The sequence below is a fragment of the Sturnus vulgaris genome, chromosome 2 (assembly GCF_052056855.1).
Source record: "Sturnus vulgaris isolate bStuVul1 chromosome 2, bStuVul1.hap1, whole genome shotgun sequence".
NCBI lineage: Eukaryota > Metazoa > Chordata > Aves > Passeriformes > Sturnidae > Sturnus > Sturnus vulgaris.
The window spans coordinates 32,140,864-32,155,672 of NC_142244.1; the positions used below are offsets into that span (position 1 = coordinate 32,140,864).

At 40.6% G+C, this 14,809-nt stretch overlaps 1 protein-coding gene across 8 annotated transcripts in view; it reads left to right on the plus strand.

The window, feature by feature from the left end:
• Nucleotides 1-14,809, plus strand: part of FAM131B (family with sequence similarity 131 member B) — a 49,573-nt gene that overhangs the window by 5,528 nt on the left and 29,236 nt on the right. For all 8 annotated transcript variants that reach the window (XR_015801251.1, XR_015801254.1, XR_015801253.1 and 5 more), the window contains exons 2-3: nucleotides 12,608-12,717; nucleotides 14,136-14,171. Coding sequence is in view for 2 of the 8 variants with exons in the window: in XM_014884234.2 (XP_014739720.1) it covers nucleotides 12,608-12,717; nucleotides 14,136-14,171 (146 nt within the window). In the remaining 6 variants the exon portion in view is untranslated. The remainder of the gene's footprint in view (nucleotides 1-12,607; nucleotides 12,718-14,135; nucleotides 14,172-14,809) is intronic.

Genomic DNA, 14,809 nt, shown 5'->3' on the forward strand with positions numbered 1-14,809 from the left:
TTTGTGTGTACAATGCAGCAGATGTGATTTGAGAAACAGAACTGAGGAAGAGCATGCTGACTTTGTGAACTCTTATGGACAGTAATATTGAAAGAATTATGAGAGAAATTACGAAGGAGTTGATGAAAAAATGGAAGTAATGAATTCATCGGCATGATAGAGCTGGGAGTCTTAATTCTATAGACTGATGTGTATTGAAGTAGAAGAAGTGAACTAATCAATACATGTTTTAGGCCTGCCTTCTTGGGGGGAAGTAGCAAAAATAGTTTTCAGCTCATTTAATAAGGTTATGTTCTCCAACAGCAAACAACCATAATTTTAGTCTGATACTTAAAACAACCAATTCAAGATAATTCACACTCATGAGTTTTTAAGTGCTTGGTTAAAAAGTTAAAGCTTTGTTTTATAAGGTATTGACATAGTGAAGAAGGTCTCAAATGAAAAGCTGGGGTGTTAGCACAACTTTAAAGGTTTTGTGACGTGACCTATTTATTTAATTTTATCAATTCGTTTAAATTTGCAATAAAATATGAGAAGATCAATATATCAGTGAGAATAGGCTTATACGAAACAGAGCCTGTCAAGCTAACTTAATTTCATGACTTTATGAGACTCCCTGCAGCCAAATACTTCTCTGATAGAAGTACCTTTACCTACAATTGTGGTAATGAAGGTAAAATACGAGATTGGTGAAAGATACAGCCTCTAATCAGCTAGCAATTAGGTTAGCACCACATGATTCTTAGTTAGTCAGTATATGAGTACAGTACACTTTAAGTGCATCTAAATTCTATAGGTAGCAAAATAGTAACAAGGAAAGAATCATTGTTGAAAAACCTGTGGCTCTAATTTTGCCGAGTACCGTGTGATTTTAACATATTGCTCAAAATCCCGAGGGAGATCTAAAATACTGATAAACTTGGTGATATCTGGAACGACTGCAAGAACTGCTAAAAATGAAAGTAACAAATGACAGGGATAAATCACTGATATGGAACAGTTGGATTCATTTTAAGTCCTGATAGACAGTGTGTGTTTTAGCCTAACCAAATATGAGTTAAAATATCTAATGGCAGAGTGTGAATCGTATTTACAGGACCAGAACTCTGTGTTAGAAAGCAGTCACACTAAATAAGCTTGTAGGTACTGGAACTGGTAATCAGTAGATCAACAGCTGCTACTGAGATACTGCAGCCAAGGAAGCTGATGTGGTTCTTTGATCTTGAATATTGAATAGGAAGAGAGAAAAGCATATTTTATCTGCATTTGGCACTTGTGAAAAAAATATTTTTCATCTACTTTGTCTAATTCTATTATTATCACTTTGAGAAATACTGCAAAACTGAAATATGACAAGAAAATAAACACAGAAGTGTGAATAGAAACTTACAGAAGTGACTTGATGACAGTCTTTAAGTGTTTGACTGAAGAAAAAAACAAACTCAAAGTCATCTGACACTTCAACCTAGTAGAAAACTATTAAAATGTGATAGAAGGATGGCAGATACATTCAGATTGGAAATGAGGCAAAAATCAAACAGTAAAAATACTCAACTATTGGGGTAATTTACTGGGAGTTGTATCAAGCCCTCTGTCACATGAACACAATAAAATCAAGATTTGAAAAATGCTCTAGTTCAAGCACAGCAACAGAAAGTATAATTAACAAAGGGAATACATTTAGCCTCTCCTGCTTTAAGGAGGTCAGATTAGATTAGATGATCAGGATGTTTCTCTGTGAGTTTAAGCTACATGTTCCCAAGTCCAGACTTTTAAATGAAGCATAATTTTTTTATCCTGGAATGAATGTGGTTGTGTTTGCAGATGCTGATCAGACATGGCTCATGAGGAAAGTTTCAGTTCAAAATTTCTAAAGTGCACTGGAGAAAATAGTTTGGTGACCCAAATGGTGAGCATATAGATTGACAACCCACATAGGAAAAAGAGTTTTAGGGTTTATAGTACTGGCCGTTTACATTCAGTGGCCAGGATGGTGACAGAAAGCTGTGACAGCCAGAGGAAGATCAAAGAGGCTGTGAAGGCAGGAAGCTTGGCAGGCTGCAGATTAAATGTTTACTTCAGGAGCTATTCAAAGAGCCTGTACAAGGCAAATAACTTGCCTTTTGCAATGCTTAGGAGGACTTAGTGCATGGTGTTACTACTAAAGAGGCTTCAGGTGACTCAGAGAAATTAAGACCATAGCAGAAAATCACTACCCTCCACCCCCAGCCTCAAAAACCCAACGATTTTGTATCTGTTCATTGTGGAAGAAGTTGTGCAGTTTTATCCTGTGGAACTTTCTCTTGTTGTGGAGGCATCAGATCAGCTTCAAATCAAAGCCTCAGTGAGGTTGTAGAGCAGGTAGGCAAAAAAATGGTCAGATGATATTATTGCCAGACTTCTGGAGAAGTTTGAGGCTGAAAGAGCCAAACTGCAGATTGTTATCTGTAATGCTTTCCAGTTGCTTTGGTACAAGAAGATTGGAAGGTAGATAATGTGATGCCAGTTTTTAAAATGATTTTGAAATATGGAAAACTACAAGCTAGTAAACAAGATATGCCTAGGAGGCAAGCTAATAAACACTACTCTGAAGAACAGAATTAGTGCATGCATGGACAGATAAAAGATGTACTGAGAAAGAGTTAACCCTACTGTTGTTAATGGATATCACAATTTATAAGCCTTAGAAGGGGTCAACAAGCAATATTGACAAAGGAGGTCCAGTGGCAATAGTCCACTTGGATTTGCAAAGCATGTTTGTAAAGGCCTGACCCCAGGCTATTAAAAGACATGAATCTGCTGTTGAATCAGAAGTTCCTTAAGTAGCTGGGTAAAGATAGGAAACAAGGAATTAGCATGAAATGTCAGTTTTTCACAGGGATAATTTTTGAGATTTGTGCGTGTCCATAAATGACATGAAAAAGTGGGAGGGGTTCATAATGAGGTAATGAAGAATGATTATAAAGTAATCATTTGGGGGAGCAGGCAAAAAACTGCATGGAGTGATTTGAAAAAGGATTTCACAATATCGAATTACTAGGCCATTTGATTTCACAATATCAAATGACGTAAATTATGGGTGAAATTTGATGTGGATAGATGTAAAACGATGCACACAGGCAAAGCAATTCTAGAGTTACATTTGCAGTGATGGAGGGTCTGAGTTTGCTATTAGCGTGCAGGAACGAGATCAATGTGTGGCTTAATGCTTAGTACCACTAAAAATGCCAATGAAATGTTGGCTGTTAGGAAAAGAATAAGAGAAAAAAAATGAGAAACAGCAGTATACTATGCATCTATCCAAATGGTTCCCTTATTTTGATATTTTATAATGTGTTGACCCTAATGGTCTATTCCCATTTCAGAAAGGCCATAATCAAATTAGAAAAGGTTCAGAAAAGGGCAGCAAAGACAATCAAAGGTATCGTGTGGCTAATATGAAAGGAGCCATTTAAATAGAGATTTCTCAAGTATGGAAATGACATGGTTAAGGATATGACAGATGCCTATAAAATCATGAATTTTCTGGGATAGGAGCAGCATGGAGAAAATGATGAGGGAAGACTGTTTCATTATCAATTTTAAAACAGTCTAAACATCAAATGAAACTAGCAAGTGGCAAGTTTAAAGCAAATAAAAGCACTTCCTCATGTAACACAGAATTCAGTAGTGGAAGTACTTGACATAGGATGCTATGGGTACTATTTTATTTTAGAAGTGAACAGATGAGTCCTTTAAAGATGACTAAATACAGAGGCAATGTCTGTCTCGGGAACTACTTGAGGTGTAAATTGTGACAGTTTAGGACAGATATTCTGGGAAAATATTACTGCTGTTTCCCGTGTTTGAATTGTTCCCTGTATTTCTTACACATCTACTCCCACTTTAAGGACAAGCTGATACCCATCCCAAACAAATACTAAATACCTCCTTTCCCACCAGTTCACAAAAGAAGAAGAGAATGAAGAAAAGAAACCAGAGAGGAAAAAAAGCCCCAATCACTGAGGTGTGGTGTATGGGGAAAAGAAAGCAATAAGAAAAGAGAACAGGCTAAAACCTGAAAAACAGGGAACCAAGGGGGAACAGTGAGCAGAGCACCCCTGTATTTCTGTGATATCCAGGAACTGGTAGATGCTGCCTAGTGATGCCCTGCCCAGAGCACGGGAGTAGAAATAGCACTGTTACTTGCTGGGATCTTGGGATTTCCTCCTCCTGGAGCTGGACATATCCAGCTTGGTGAGAAACAGGATAATTGATAAAAAAGGACCCAGAATTTGGTGGGTCTTGGGATAGAAACTATACAAGTAAAGATATGAGAAGTGCAGCCAGAATCAAAATAATAAGTTCAGGAGGAGACAGAAAGCTGGTATCTGTGGTGTGCCTTTTCCAGTCTCCCTCTGACTGCAGGAAAAGCATTATCTGGGGAGTCCTCTGAAGAAACTTGTGCCTTCTGCTTGATGAAGGATTTTTCCAGCTGATGTTCCCAATGGTACATTGAATTAGTTCAAAGTAGAAACTGGCCACCGGGGTTCTTCATTCTCTTCTGACAATGAGTGGTCCTACAACCATGTCATGGGTCTAAGGGGTTGTTAATCCTGTGTCTGGGTTTAAGGTAGAGGTTGAACAAATGATGTGTGTACCTGGCAGAGAATGGTGACTGTTCCCTTGATGTGGGGTAGCCCTTGGAGATCAGAGGGGCCTCTTGAACAGTAAGTACCCCCTGTGTAGGTGTGGATGCTCTCAGGGACAGAGTGGAAAATCGTGGGGTGGGGTTAGGGGTCGGTGTGATGGTGTTTGTGATGCTGAGATGTGACCTCCCCCAAGCAGGTGCAGGGCTGGGCATTCAGTGCCTGCAGCTCTGCCTGGTCAGCTCAGCCCCTGCAGTCTCAGTGCCAGCAGCTCTTTGTCATTTTCCCCAGTTGCTTAGGGAGCTGTGGAGCTCTGTCTGGTGAGGATGCCTGAAGCCCTGGTCGTGGCTTTCTAGGATTGGGAACAGTTTCTCTTACCAGATACCTGCTGGAAATACAATACAGCAGAGAGGAAATAGACCAGGAGTTTCCTGGAGTGTGTGTAAGAATTTCCTGACACAGATGGTGAGTGAGCCAACTAGGGAAGGCACCTGCTTGACCTATTGTTTGTGAACAGAGAAGAACTTGTGGTAATGTGGTGGTTGGAGGCTGTCTTGGGCATAGCCATCACAAATCACAGTGTTTTTGATTCTCAGAACAGTAAGGAGGGAGATCAGCAGAACTGCCACCTTGGACTTACACAGGTCAGACTTTGGATTGTTTAGGAGGCCGTTTCACAGAGTCCCTTGAGAGGCAGTCCTGAAGGGCAAAGGTGTCCAGGAAGGCTGGACATTCTTCAAGAGGGTATCCTAAAGGTGAAGAAGCAGGCCCTCCCCATGTGCTGAAAGGTGAGCTGGTGAGGAAAAAGACCAGCCTGGCTGAACAGAGAGCTTAGCCTGAAACTCAGGAGATAGAGTGTTTCACCTTTGGAAGAAGGGGCAGGCCATTCTGGAAGACTACAAGGATGTTGTGAGCTTGGGCAGAGAGAAAATTAGAAAGGCCAAAGACCAACCAGAATTTAGTCTGACCACTGCCATAAAAGGCAATAAAAATGTTTCTGTAAATGTTTCTATAAATGCATAAGCAGCCATAGGAAGGCTAAGGAGAATTTTCATCCTTGACTGGATGTGAAGGAAAATATAGTGACAAAGAATGAGAAGACAGAGGTATAGATGTTGGTTTTTGGAGAGGAGTGGTGACAGGGAGTCAGCAGCCTCAGTGCCTCCTGTCTGGCTCTGACCACTGTTGCTGTCCCAAAACCAGATGCTTTGTGAGGACTGTGACCTCAGTGATGGCAGTGCTGTGTGATGGCTGGGGTGGAGAAAGGTGTAGCCACCTGGTTGTAAAGTCTGGGTAATACCCCGCAGCTGAGGCAGGGCAGGTGAGAAAGTGAAGACTGAAACTCACAGGCTGGCACTGCCCTCATGTGCTGGTATTTGGAGCAGGCTCTTGTTCTGTCCATTCCACGAAGGGGAACCAGGAGCATCCCTGAGGTGAGAGAAGTGCATTGTGATGTGTTGGCTGACTCTTGAGGAGCACTGAGGGTGGTTCTTCTTCCCCACTGTTAAGGATGAAACTACAGCACGAAGATGGCACATCTATAATAGTATTCCTGTGCTCCAGGACAGTGCCCATGTGACGTGCTGGCTACACAGGGATTAAAATTTAAACACGTATGGAGAGCAGCATGTGAAATTGCCTGCTGCCTATTATTTCTGTGACACTGGCTACAGGCCAGCCAGAGAGGGCTGCTACCTTGGTTCATACTGACATTTTCATACTTAGTGTGCTGAGTGAGGCCCCTGGGGACACATCCTCTGCACTTCAGAGAAGCAGTGAAGAATGAGGATAAACCCGTCGCTGCTGTTCATGCTGGCTGATACTTGTTCTGCAAATGAGACAGTGCTCTGAGGTTTGGGTTTTTTGGAGTTTGTGTTAATTGGATGTGTTAGGCTCTCTGCTCATCTTTTACTTAAAGATATGCACTAGCCTTTAGTATTGGTTTGACAGTCTTTCCAGTCAAGAAGAAAAATGTAGGTGTTAGGGCTTTGTTCATTAATTCTATCTCCTAAACGGCTCTGAAAAGGGACCTACCTTCAGGGAAAGGTAGAATGGTCTGGAAAAGTACTCAAATTATCCAAATTCAAAGATTCTGAGAACTGCCCATCTGATTCCTAATCTTACAGACACTTACAGGAAACACCTGTAGGTGTTTCCATTTTATATCAGAAATTTGAAAGACATCTGTTTTTGGAGACTAAGACATTTCTGTGCCTCGATGAGCACCAAACTCTTCAGCTCTGTCTCCTCCACAAAAACGTGGGTTTTTTTTCTGTTTCTCTTCCACAATTGACTCTGTTTGTAGGTGCCATCAGCAGGTAACTAATTTTTTTTATGCTTCCTTATGCAGTACAAGCTAGAATTCTTACAGAGTTAGGTGAATAACTTGGGTTGATGGATTTCTCAGCTTCACCTGAGATAATTTGAGTGCTTCCTTCAGAGGTTCACCTCAGGGACAGCTCCAGTGACAGAGGTTTATTCCTTTCCTTGATGACCTTTTGGATAGCTTTGATTGGCTCTATGTAAAGCAGGCAGGGAGGGAGAAAGTTTCTATGGTTATTCTAGCCACCCATCTGTCAGTCCTTCCCAGTAGCTTCAACTGCTTTAATTTCAACCACATTTGACAAGACACCATGATGTTGTGTTTGACAAAGATACACACTCCCACGAGTATCATGAAAATTGGTATCAGGGAAAGAACAATTTAAAGACTGATCATAATTACTGCAATTACATTTGTTGTTTTCTTAGTTGTTCAGGGGGAGAAAAAGGGGATGGAAAAGAATAATTGAACCATTTACTCTAAATATTCATCTTTACCAACATTAACGTTGGCTACCAATATCAAAGGAAAAGGTTTCTACTCTCTGCTGGAAAGTAACATTTGAGAAACAGATGAAAGTGTGCTGACAGGATAATAGCAGTGCTGGAAAGTCATTGCTTTATTAAAATGTTTCTTGTGTTAATTAGCATGACACATCAGAAACCAAATAATACGAATACTTACTTGGTATGGTGTGGATCTTCAGCAGCATGATATTTGGAAGGGAAGAACAAAATTTCAGACTCTCAAACTCTGTTCATCTATTTGGTGCAGCACAAAATAGAGAAGACAGATTGGAGATGATGTTTAACATCCAGCACAGAAGTTGCAACACAATAGATTATTAAAGGCTATAGATGCAGATGAAAGTCATAGATGCAGAAACCTGATTCAAACATGGACCTTGGTAAATGAACAAAATGCAGGCACAGGTACCAAATATAGAATCAATTAATGCACAGTGGAAACAGCAGTCGAGAAAATGTCAAGAAGAGACCCAAGGAGAATGGGCTTGTTTAGATTAAGTTTTGAGTAATTCAAAACAAGGTGAATTTTTTATGATCACAGGAATGTAAAGAAACTGAAAATATGTCCAACTAAGAAACTCAGTGTCTCCATAGTAAATCAAGGTATGAGGCAACATGAACTACAGAAATAGTAAAAAAGTAGTAATAATAGATCAGCAAGGTGAGGTGCAGGCATCCAGATTTTTATTTTATTTTTCCAATGCATTCATCAAAATGGTCATTTTGTGTGGGCATGCTTACTACACACATTCCCTAATACCTGAGAGTCCAGTTAAGATGCTCAAAAAACTCAAAATAAATCAAGAAGTGGGGAAAATGATATTTTCTTTCTCCACGTTTTTTCGTCTTTAAAAGACGAAAGGTCTTAGAAAGGTTTGACTTAAAAATAAATCTTGACTTTTACCTTAATAGTACTGTAAGTGAAGGAGGGATGGTATTTTCCCCCCAAAGGCTTAAATGACTTGAATTGGAATGTTATATCATTTGTAATGGAGACATCTTTTTCTTGCAAGTGTTTTTGCAGACTTTGTTTTTATCTAATATGTGTTAAAAAATACAAAGCAGCCATGATCTGAAATAATGTGGCTTAATGTATTTCAGCAGTTTTCATTTTCCCTCTCTGTTTCATGTAATCAGCTTCCTACTTTTTCTTCAGTCATCCACTGAATCTTCCAAAACAAGGATGAAATCTATGAATGTTAAAAAGCCCCAAACCAATACATTTTTAAATAAAATGAAGACGTCTTTCAAAAGTTTAATGAAGATGAATCCCCTCTATATCCTTTCTATACACACCATACAGAAACAGTGACAAGGAAATCAGAAACCCAGTTATCTTTCAACTTTCATCGCCTCATTTCAGAACATTGAAATGAGAAATTTGATGGCATGTTTGTAAAAATTCCACTTTAAAATTGGCTTTATGACCCACTGATTTTAAAATTCTTATCAGCTCTCTGTGGAGAAGGGCAAATACTATTCTGTAAGAGGTGACTGATTATAGAATTACCAATGGAATAGTCACAATGATTAGCAGAAGCTGGAATAGAAGATGGACAAGAGAAATTACATTGGAGAAGAAACATACCATTACAAAAGAAAAAAAACCTCTGTACTAATTGCAGGGAGAAAGAGGTTGACAAGAAACTGGATAAAAAGAATACTAATTTACAAAGTACTGCTTTCGGTTTCTGTTTTCCTACTTCATTCTCCATACATTTTTTCTGATTTTCCATGTTTCTTTCCTTCCATCTGTGAGAGCAGATCTTGTTTTTTTCATGTCTTGGTCTAACGTGGGTTCATGTTGCTCTTGCTGCTTCTAGTAGGAGAGGGAAAAAAGGCACTAACCTTTATCAAACTTTCAATAAGAGAAAGTTATGTTGCCCCAGGCCCAAAATCAGTTAGAATACAGACATTTTCTTTTCAAACAGTGTGTGATGCTGTAACTTTTCAGCAGATATGACTGCATTTAAAACCATTTAACAGATGTTAAAGTTATTTTCTCTCAATATATTTCTCTCTTAGTACCTGTGAAACTGTTCAGACCAAGAATTTATTTTCATAAATAATTTAGTCTTTATAGAGCATGCAGAATCACATATTACTCATTATTTTCCCCTGAACTAAGTAGATGAGCTGTTTCAACTTGAAAGAAACAGTAGTAAAAAAATTCTGTAGGTCTTTAATTCTGCTATTACAGAACAGGTGTGGATTTTGAGACTAATAATTGTTTGATGTTCTTTAACCATTTGATGCTACCATCTGCCAGAATAGTATTAATATTCAGCCTGGACAAGAGAAAGCTCCTGGGAGACCTTATAGCACCTTGCAGTACAAAAAGGGGGCCCAAAAGCTGGAGAGGGGCAAGGGCATGGAGGGATAGTGCATTTGGAAGTGGCTTCAGAATGGAAGAGGGTTGGTTTAAATTAGATAATAAGAAGAAATTGTTTACTGTGAGGGTGGTGAGGCACTGGCACTGGCACAGGTTACCCAGAGAAGCTGCCCAGGTATGCCCCATCCTTGGCAGTGTTCAAGGCCGGGTTGGATGGAGCTCTGAGCAACCTGGTCTAGTGAAAGGTGTCCTTGTCCGTGGCACGAGGGTGAAGCTAGATGATTTTTAAGGTCCCTTCCAATCCAAACCATTGTGTGGTTCTATGAATATTTTCCAGATTCTAACACTTCAAGAAAACCATCAGTGAACATGCAGCATTGAGAGCAAAGGCTGTCATTTGCTGAACTTTGGGGCTGTCAAGTCACATATGCTGAGCAAGAGACTCCTCTTTCTTTGACTGGGGCAGAGGTGTCTTTGCATGCTCAGAATGGTGCTGCAGCCTGCTTGCAGTGTGTGCCAGGGTGCCTCTAGTCTTACAGAAGGGCCACAGCATTATGCTCAGAAAGAGCTGAGAATGCAGGAAAAAGACCTTGGGTAAATGGAGATAAAACAGGCGTGACACTTACCTGCACTGAAGAGTTCTGTACAGCTGCCTTCTGCTCTGGAGAGCTGATGTCTCTCCTTCCTCTCCAGCATCCCTGTCTTGTTTAGCTCTGTGGCAGGAATGCCCCAGCTCTCTCCTTCTAGCGTGAAGGGTCACAGGTGGAGGGAAAGGAGCACAGACAGGAAAAAGCAGCTGGCTCCCAGTTTGCAGGGGCAAGCTTCTGCTCTTCTCTTTGCACCAGTTTCATCCTCTCACTGACCTCTGTTGGACCCTCAGTTCATCCTAATCAGAGTCAACCCCTCCACTCCTTCCTCTCTAGATTTCCACTTCCTGATAGTGCTCCTTCCTCCTTCCCTTTAGCCCTTCCCTGTTTAAGGGGACTGAGTACCAGTACATTCCATTCTAAGCCAGACCTTACAGCTGATGTGTCTGGGACTGTCAGCTGGGCTTTCACAGCTCTGCCTGGAACTTCCTTTTGCCAGAGAGCCTTCTAGCACTAGAAGGTTTACTTGGGCCCCAGATAGAAGAGGTTCCCAGCCATGGTGGCAACAGGCAACTCACGAGTGGCCCATTAAGCCTTGCTCCGCTTGTTTGAGTACAGAAATCCCCAGATGGCCCTCTCTTGCTTTGCTGGACTCAGGGTTGCCAGTCCAGTCAGTGGCAGAGCAGTCACAAGAGCTCGGTGAGGGCCACTACATGCATGTGCTTGTCAGGAGCATCAGTTCAGAGGATGACAGCCCTGAAAGGTGGTGTTAGTCACACTCATCATAGCCACGTCCTGCCTTCTCCTGAGGTCTGGCTGTTTCTGACCTCTGTGCTCACCTTTGTAGCATGCAGTACAGGAATCCTTTTTCTTTTCAGTTCCCTGAGTTTCAAGGAACTGCAACTCAGAGAACAGCAGCTTTTACTCAGCCTGATTAGAAGAACATGGGGGATGCTATTAAAGCACTTGGTTCTAGTGATCCTGATGAACAAAAACGTACTTTGGATGTGAAGGAGAAAACATCCTTTGGTTCTCTCAGAAATGGATCTTCCTGCACAGCAGAAATTTGAGATGTGAAGGTCTGGTGGACACCACAATATGCAAATAGCGTTGTCTTTCTGATGGGTTTCATATTGCCATGTTTTGCCTTTTTAGGGGACAAAATCAGTTTTTTTGGATTTTGAATTCTAGCTGATGAATGCCTTAAGGGTTTCCTACCCTTAAGTGCCTCCATGGCTTCTGCAGCCCTGTGTGGGGTGGAGTGCAGCATCCCTCTCCTGTCAGAAGATTTGTACTGGGAAAGTGCAGTGATGAACACTCTATAAATATGCCAGAGCTGCTAGAATGAACAAGGGACTTTGCATATGTCTGTGGAGGATAAATTTGCTATAAAGAGGGAAAAAAAAAGGTAGAAGATCATGAAAGTAGAACCATTCACATTCAATCCAAACAGACTAGACCTTGCTGAATTGATCCTAGGAGCAGATGATCATTTTGACAGCTACATTTCTTGACAGATTTTAGGAGGCTCAGGCTTAAGGACAGTACAATTGTTCCTCCATTACATGGGAGCAAATAACTTTAACCAGAGTTTGAGGATGGCACACAGACTGAAGACACAGTAACTTGCTGACTGCACAGAGCAGTTGTGGTTACTTGGCTGAGTACTTACATGTGCTTCTTAGCATTTAGTTTCACTTTTTAAATTCAATAATATTTAATTTTTTAATCTTAATAAAATTTTATCATTTGTATTTTATGTTACTGATACTTAAAATTTGAAATGTAATGGCAGGTATTAAAAAGATCTTATATCTTGCTGAGGATGGCAAAGGAAAGGCTCCAGCAGCTCTAAGCTGATGTCCAACCAATTCAAACCATAACACTGAAATGCCTTTTTAAGGGATGATGGTTTAATATTGAAAGAGGATATTAAAGGAATTGGTTCTTTCCCAGTCACACATCATGACTGGATGAATTTGTACTTTAGCCAAGCATACATCATGCTTGAGAAAAACACAAGTGACTAGTCTTCATATGGAAATAGCTGTGAGAAGTTTAATAGTTGATAAGGTACAATGGAATATCTGATTTAAGTCTGTTGTGGCCTTAAACTCTATGATTCTCCTGCTTGTTTAGCTGAGTTGGCTTAAGACTGATAGAACAAATTGTAGTGGCATTCAGAAGCCTGACCAGATGTGTTCCCACAGGAAACGAGGTGATTGCAGTAGACTGGAAGGGACTGAAAGATGTGGACCAAATCAATATGGACAGCACAAGTTCACTGCATGGCAGCAGCTTCCATCGACCTTCCACTGAGGTGAGTGCCTGACCCAGAGCTACTTGGCCAAGGGGATGAGAAAGTTCAAATTGTGAGTTCAGAAGTGGGTGTTGTGCATCACTGAGGCATCATCTGTGAGAGGACTGGAATGCCAGTGAGCTCCTGAGGATTGTACCTGAGTTTGGCTTGCTCTGAATAGAACTGAGTCACTCCCTTCACAAGATCCATAGTGAGTAAGAATTTGCAAATGAAAGCGCTTCTTAACTAGTCACTATGGGGGTGGAACGCAACATGAGAAAAACAGTGACAGTTCTGACAAGCCTGTAGGTCCGCATTCCTTCTATAAGGGGTTCACATTGGAATGTCCAGCACTGTGTCTGTCCCAGCTTCTGCAGCACAGCCATGAAATCTTTCGAAGAAGCACGTTTGTCTGCATTTTGAATTTTAGAGATGCATTCGCTGCTAACTCACAGACACTTGACTTACCGTACAATACTTTAAGGGCTGGTTCATTGAATTATTGCAGCTTCTGCATTATTAGATACCTGAATTTTCAGCTTTGTAAGGTTCTGAGTATGCAATGATGATTAATAGATAGATAAAATCTATTTTAAATGCATAATAGTTGAAGAATCACAAATAATGTTCACAAATAAGCTTAACAAATAACATACAGTTTGTAAAACCTTGAAAGATGTTAATAGGTGTATATATGTAGGTATTTTTATTTTGTTTGTGTACCTTGCTGGCTTGGAAAGTAACTTCAAGACATTTAGGGTTTCATGGAGTCCTAGCAGAAATTGTTTGGCCTAATCTTGTATGGAGAATTCAGTCAAATCAAAGCAGATCTAAAAGTCAGTGAGCATAAACCACACCTCAGTGAACATTTTGATTTATGTGAATGGATACCATAGGTGTAACGTGAGTCATCTAAATTTGCCTGAGCATCTCTATCCCCAGACCCAAGATATTGAGATGTGAGTCCTCCCAGCTGAAGGAAACACACTCGGAATTGGTACTGCGATGGCTCATGTGGGAAATGTTTCTGGTGTGCAAGGGACGAGTGAGTCAGAATGGACAAACCAAAACACTGCAGGAGAAAATAATTTCAGCAGAATTGAGTTGCTTGCCGTAAGACACTCAAGATACAAAGGTGGTGTAGCTCCTCCTTGTGTTAACCTCAAAGTGGTGCAACCCACACGTAGGAGGAGAGCCTTGGGAAAAGGTGCTTTTCTCTTTCCTACTCCATCCCCCGTTCACTATTTCACCTTCAAACACTGTGACATCTACAGACACTATACTCACTGGCAGAGAATGAAACCATCTTGAAAGACACAAGTTTTTAATGACATACCAGATAAAGTAGTGCCTGTTGATTATGGCAAACTACTGAAGTTGCATAGCTTCTTGCAAGTTGTTTGTTACACTGATGTGGTGCCTTTATTTGCTTTCTTTAGCAAACACGGACGGATTTCTCCTGGGATGGTATCAATGTGAGTATACACTGCGTCACTTTTCAAATTTCTAGTCATAGGAAGACCAAGATTTGTCTGACATTGGATGCAGTGGAGGCCGGAATGGGAACATGACTGAAAGTCCTTAGTGCTGCTGAAATTCTGGGAGTTGTCTACGATTCAGAGGATGGTGATAGACGTTTGTTTGCTTCTGAGACTTTTGCTGTCTGGCAGGTGTTTCGATCTGTAGGTGGCTATTGAATTGCTTTCATCCTTTTGGGGACAAATGTGTGCCATTTCATATGTTCTGTTCTTGAGATTTCTGGGCACTGCTACATAAGAAAGGTGTCCAGCATATTTTAAAAAACCGTAGTCTTTGATTAGAGCATCATTTGATCTTCTCCAGGAGTGTGGGAGAAATGTCTCCCTCATTTTCAGTTACACACAGAAGTAACAGAATTCTTTGTCTTCTAGGGTAGGTGGTGAGTACCAGTTACCTTCAGTTAAAAAGCAGATGAGAAACAAGCAAACATTTTAATTACAACTGTTCCTTTTGCTCTTAATACCTGTGCCATGAATTTTTCTTTTTCACTAATGTATCCTGAGAAAGGAATAATGCATATTTGTTCTACTGGACTTTTTAAAAGGGTATTTATAAAATATTTTCACATAAGTTG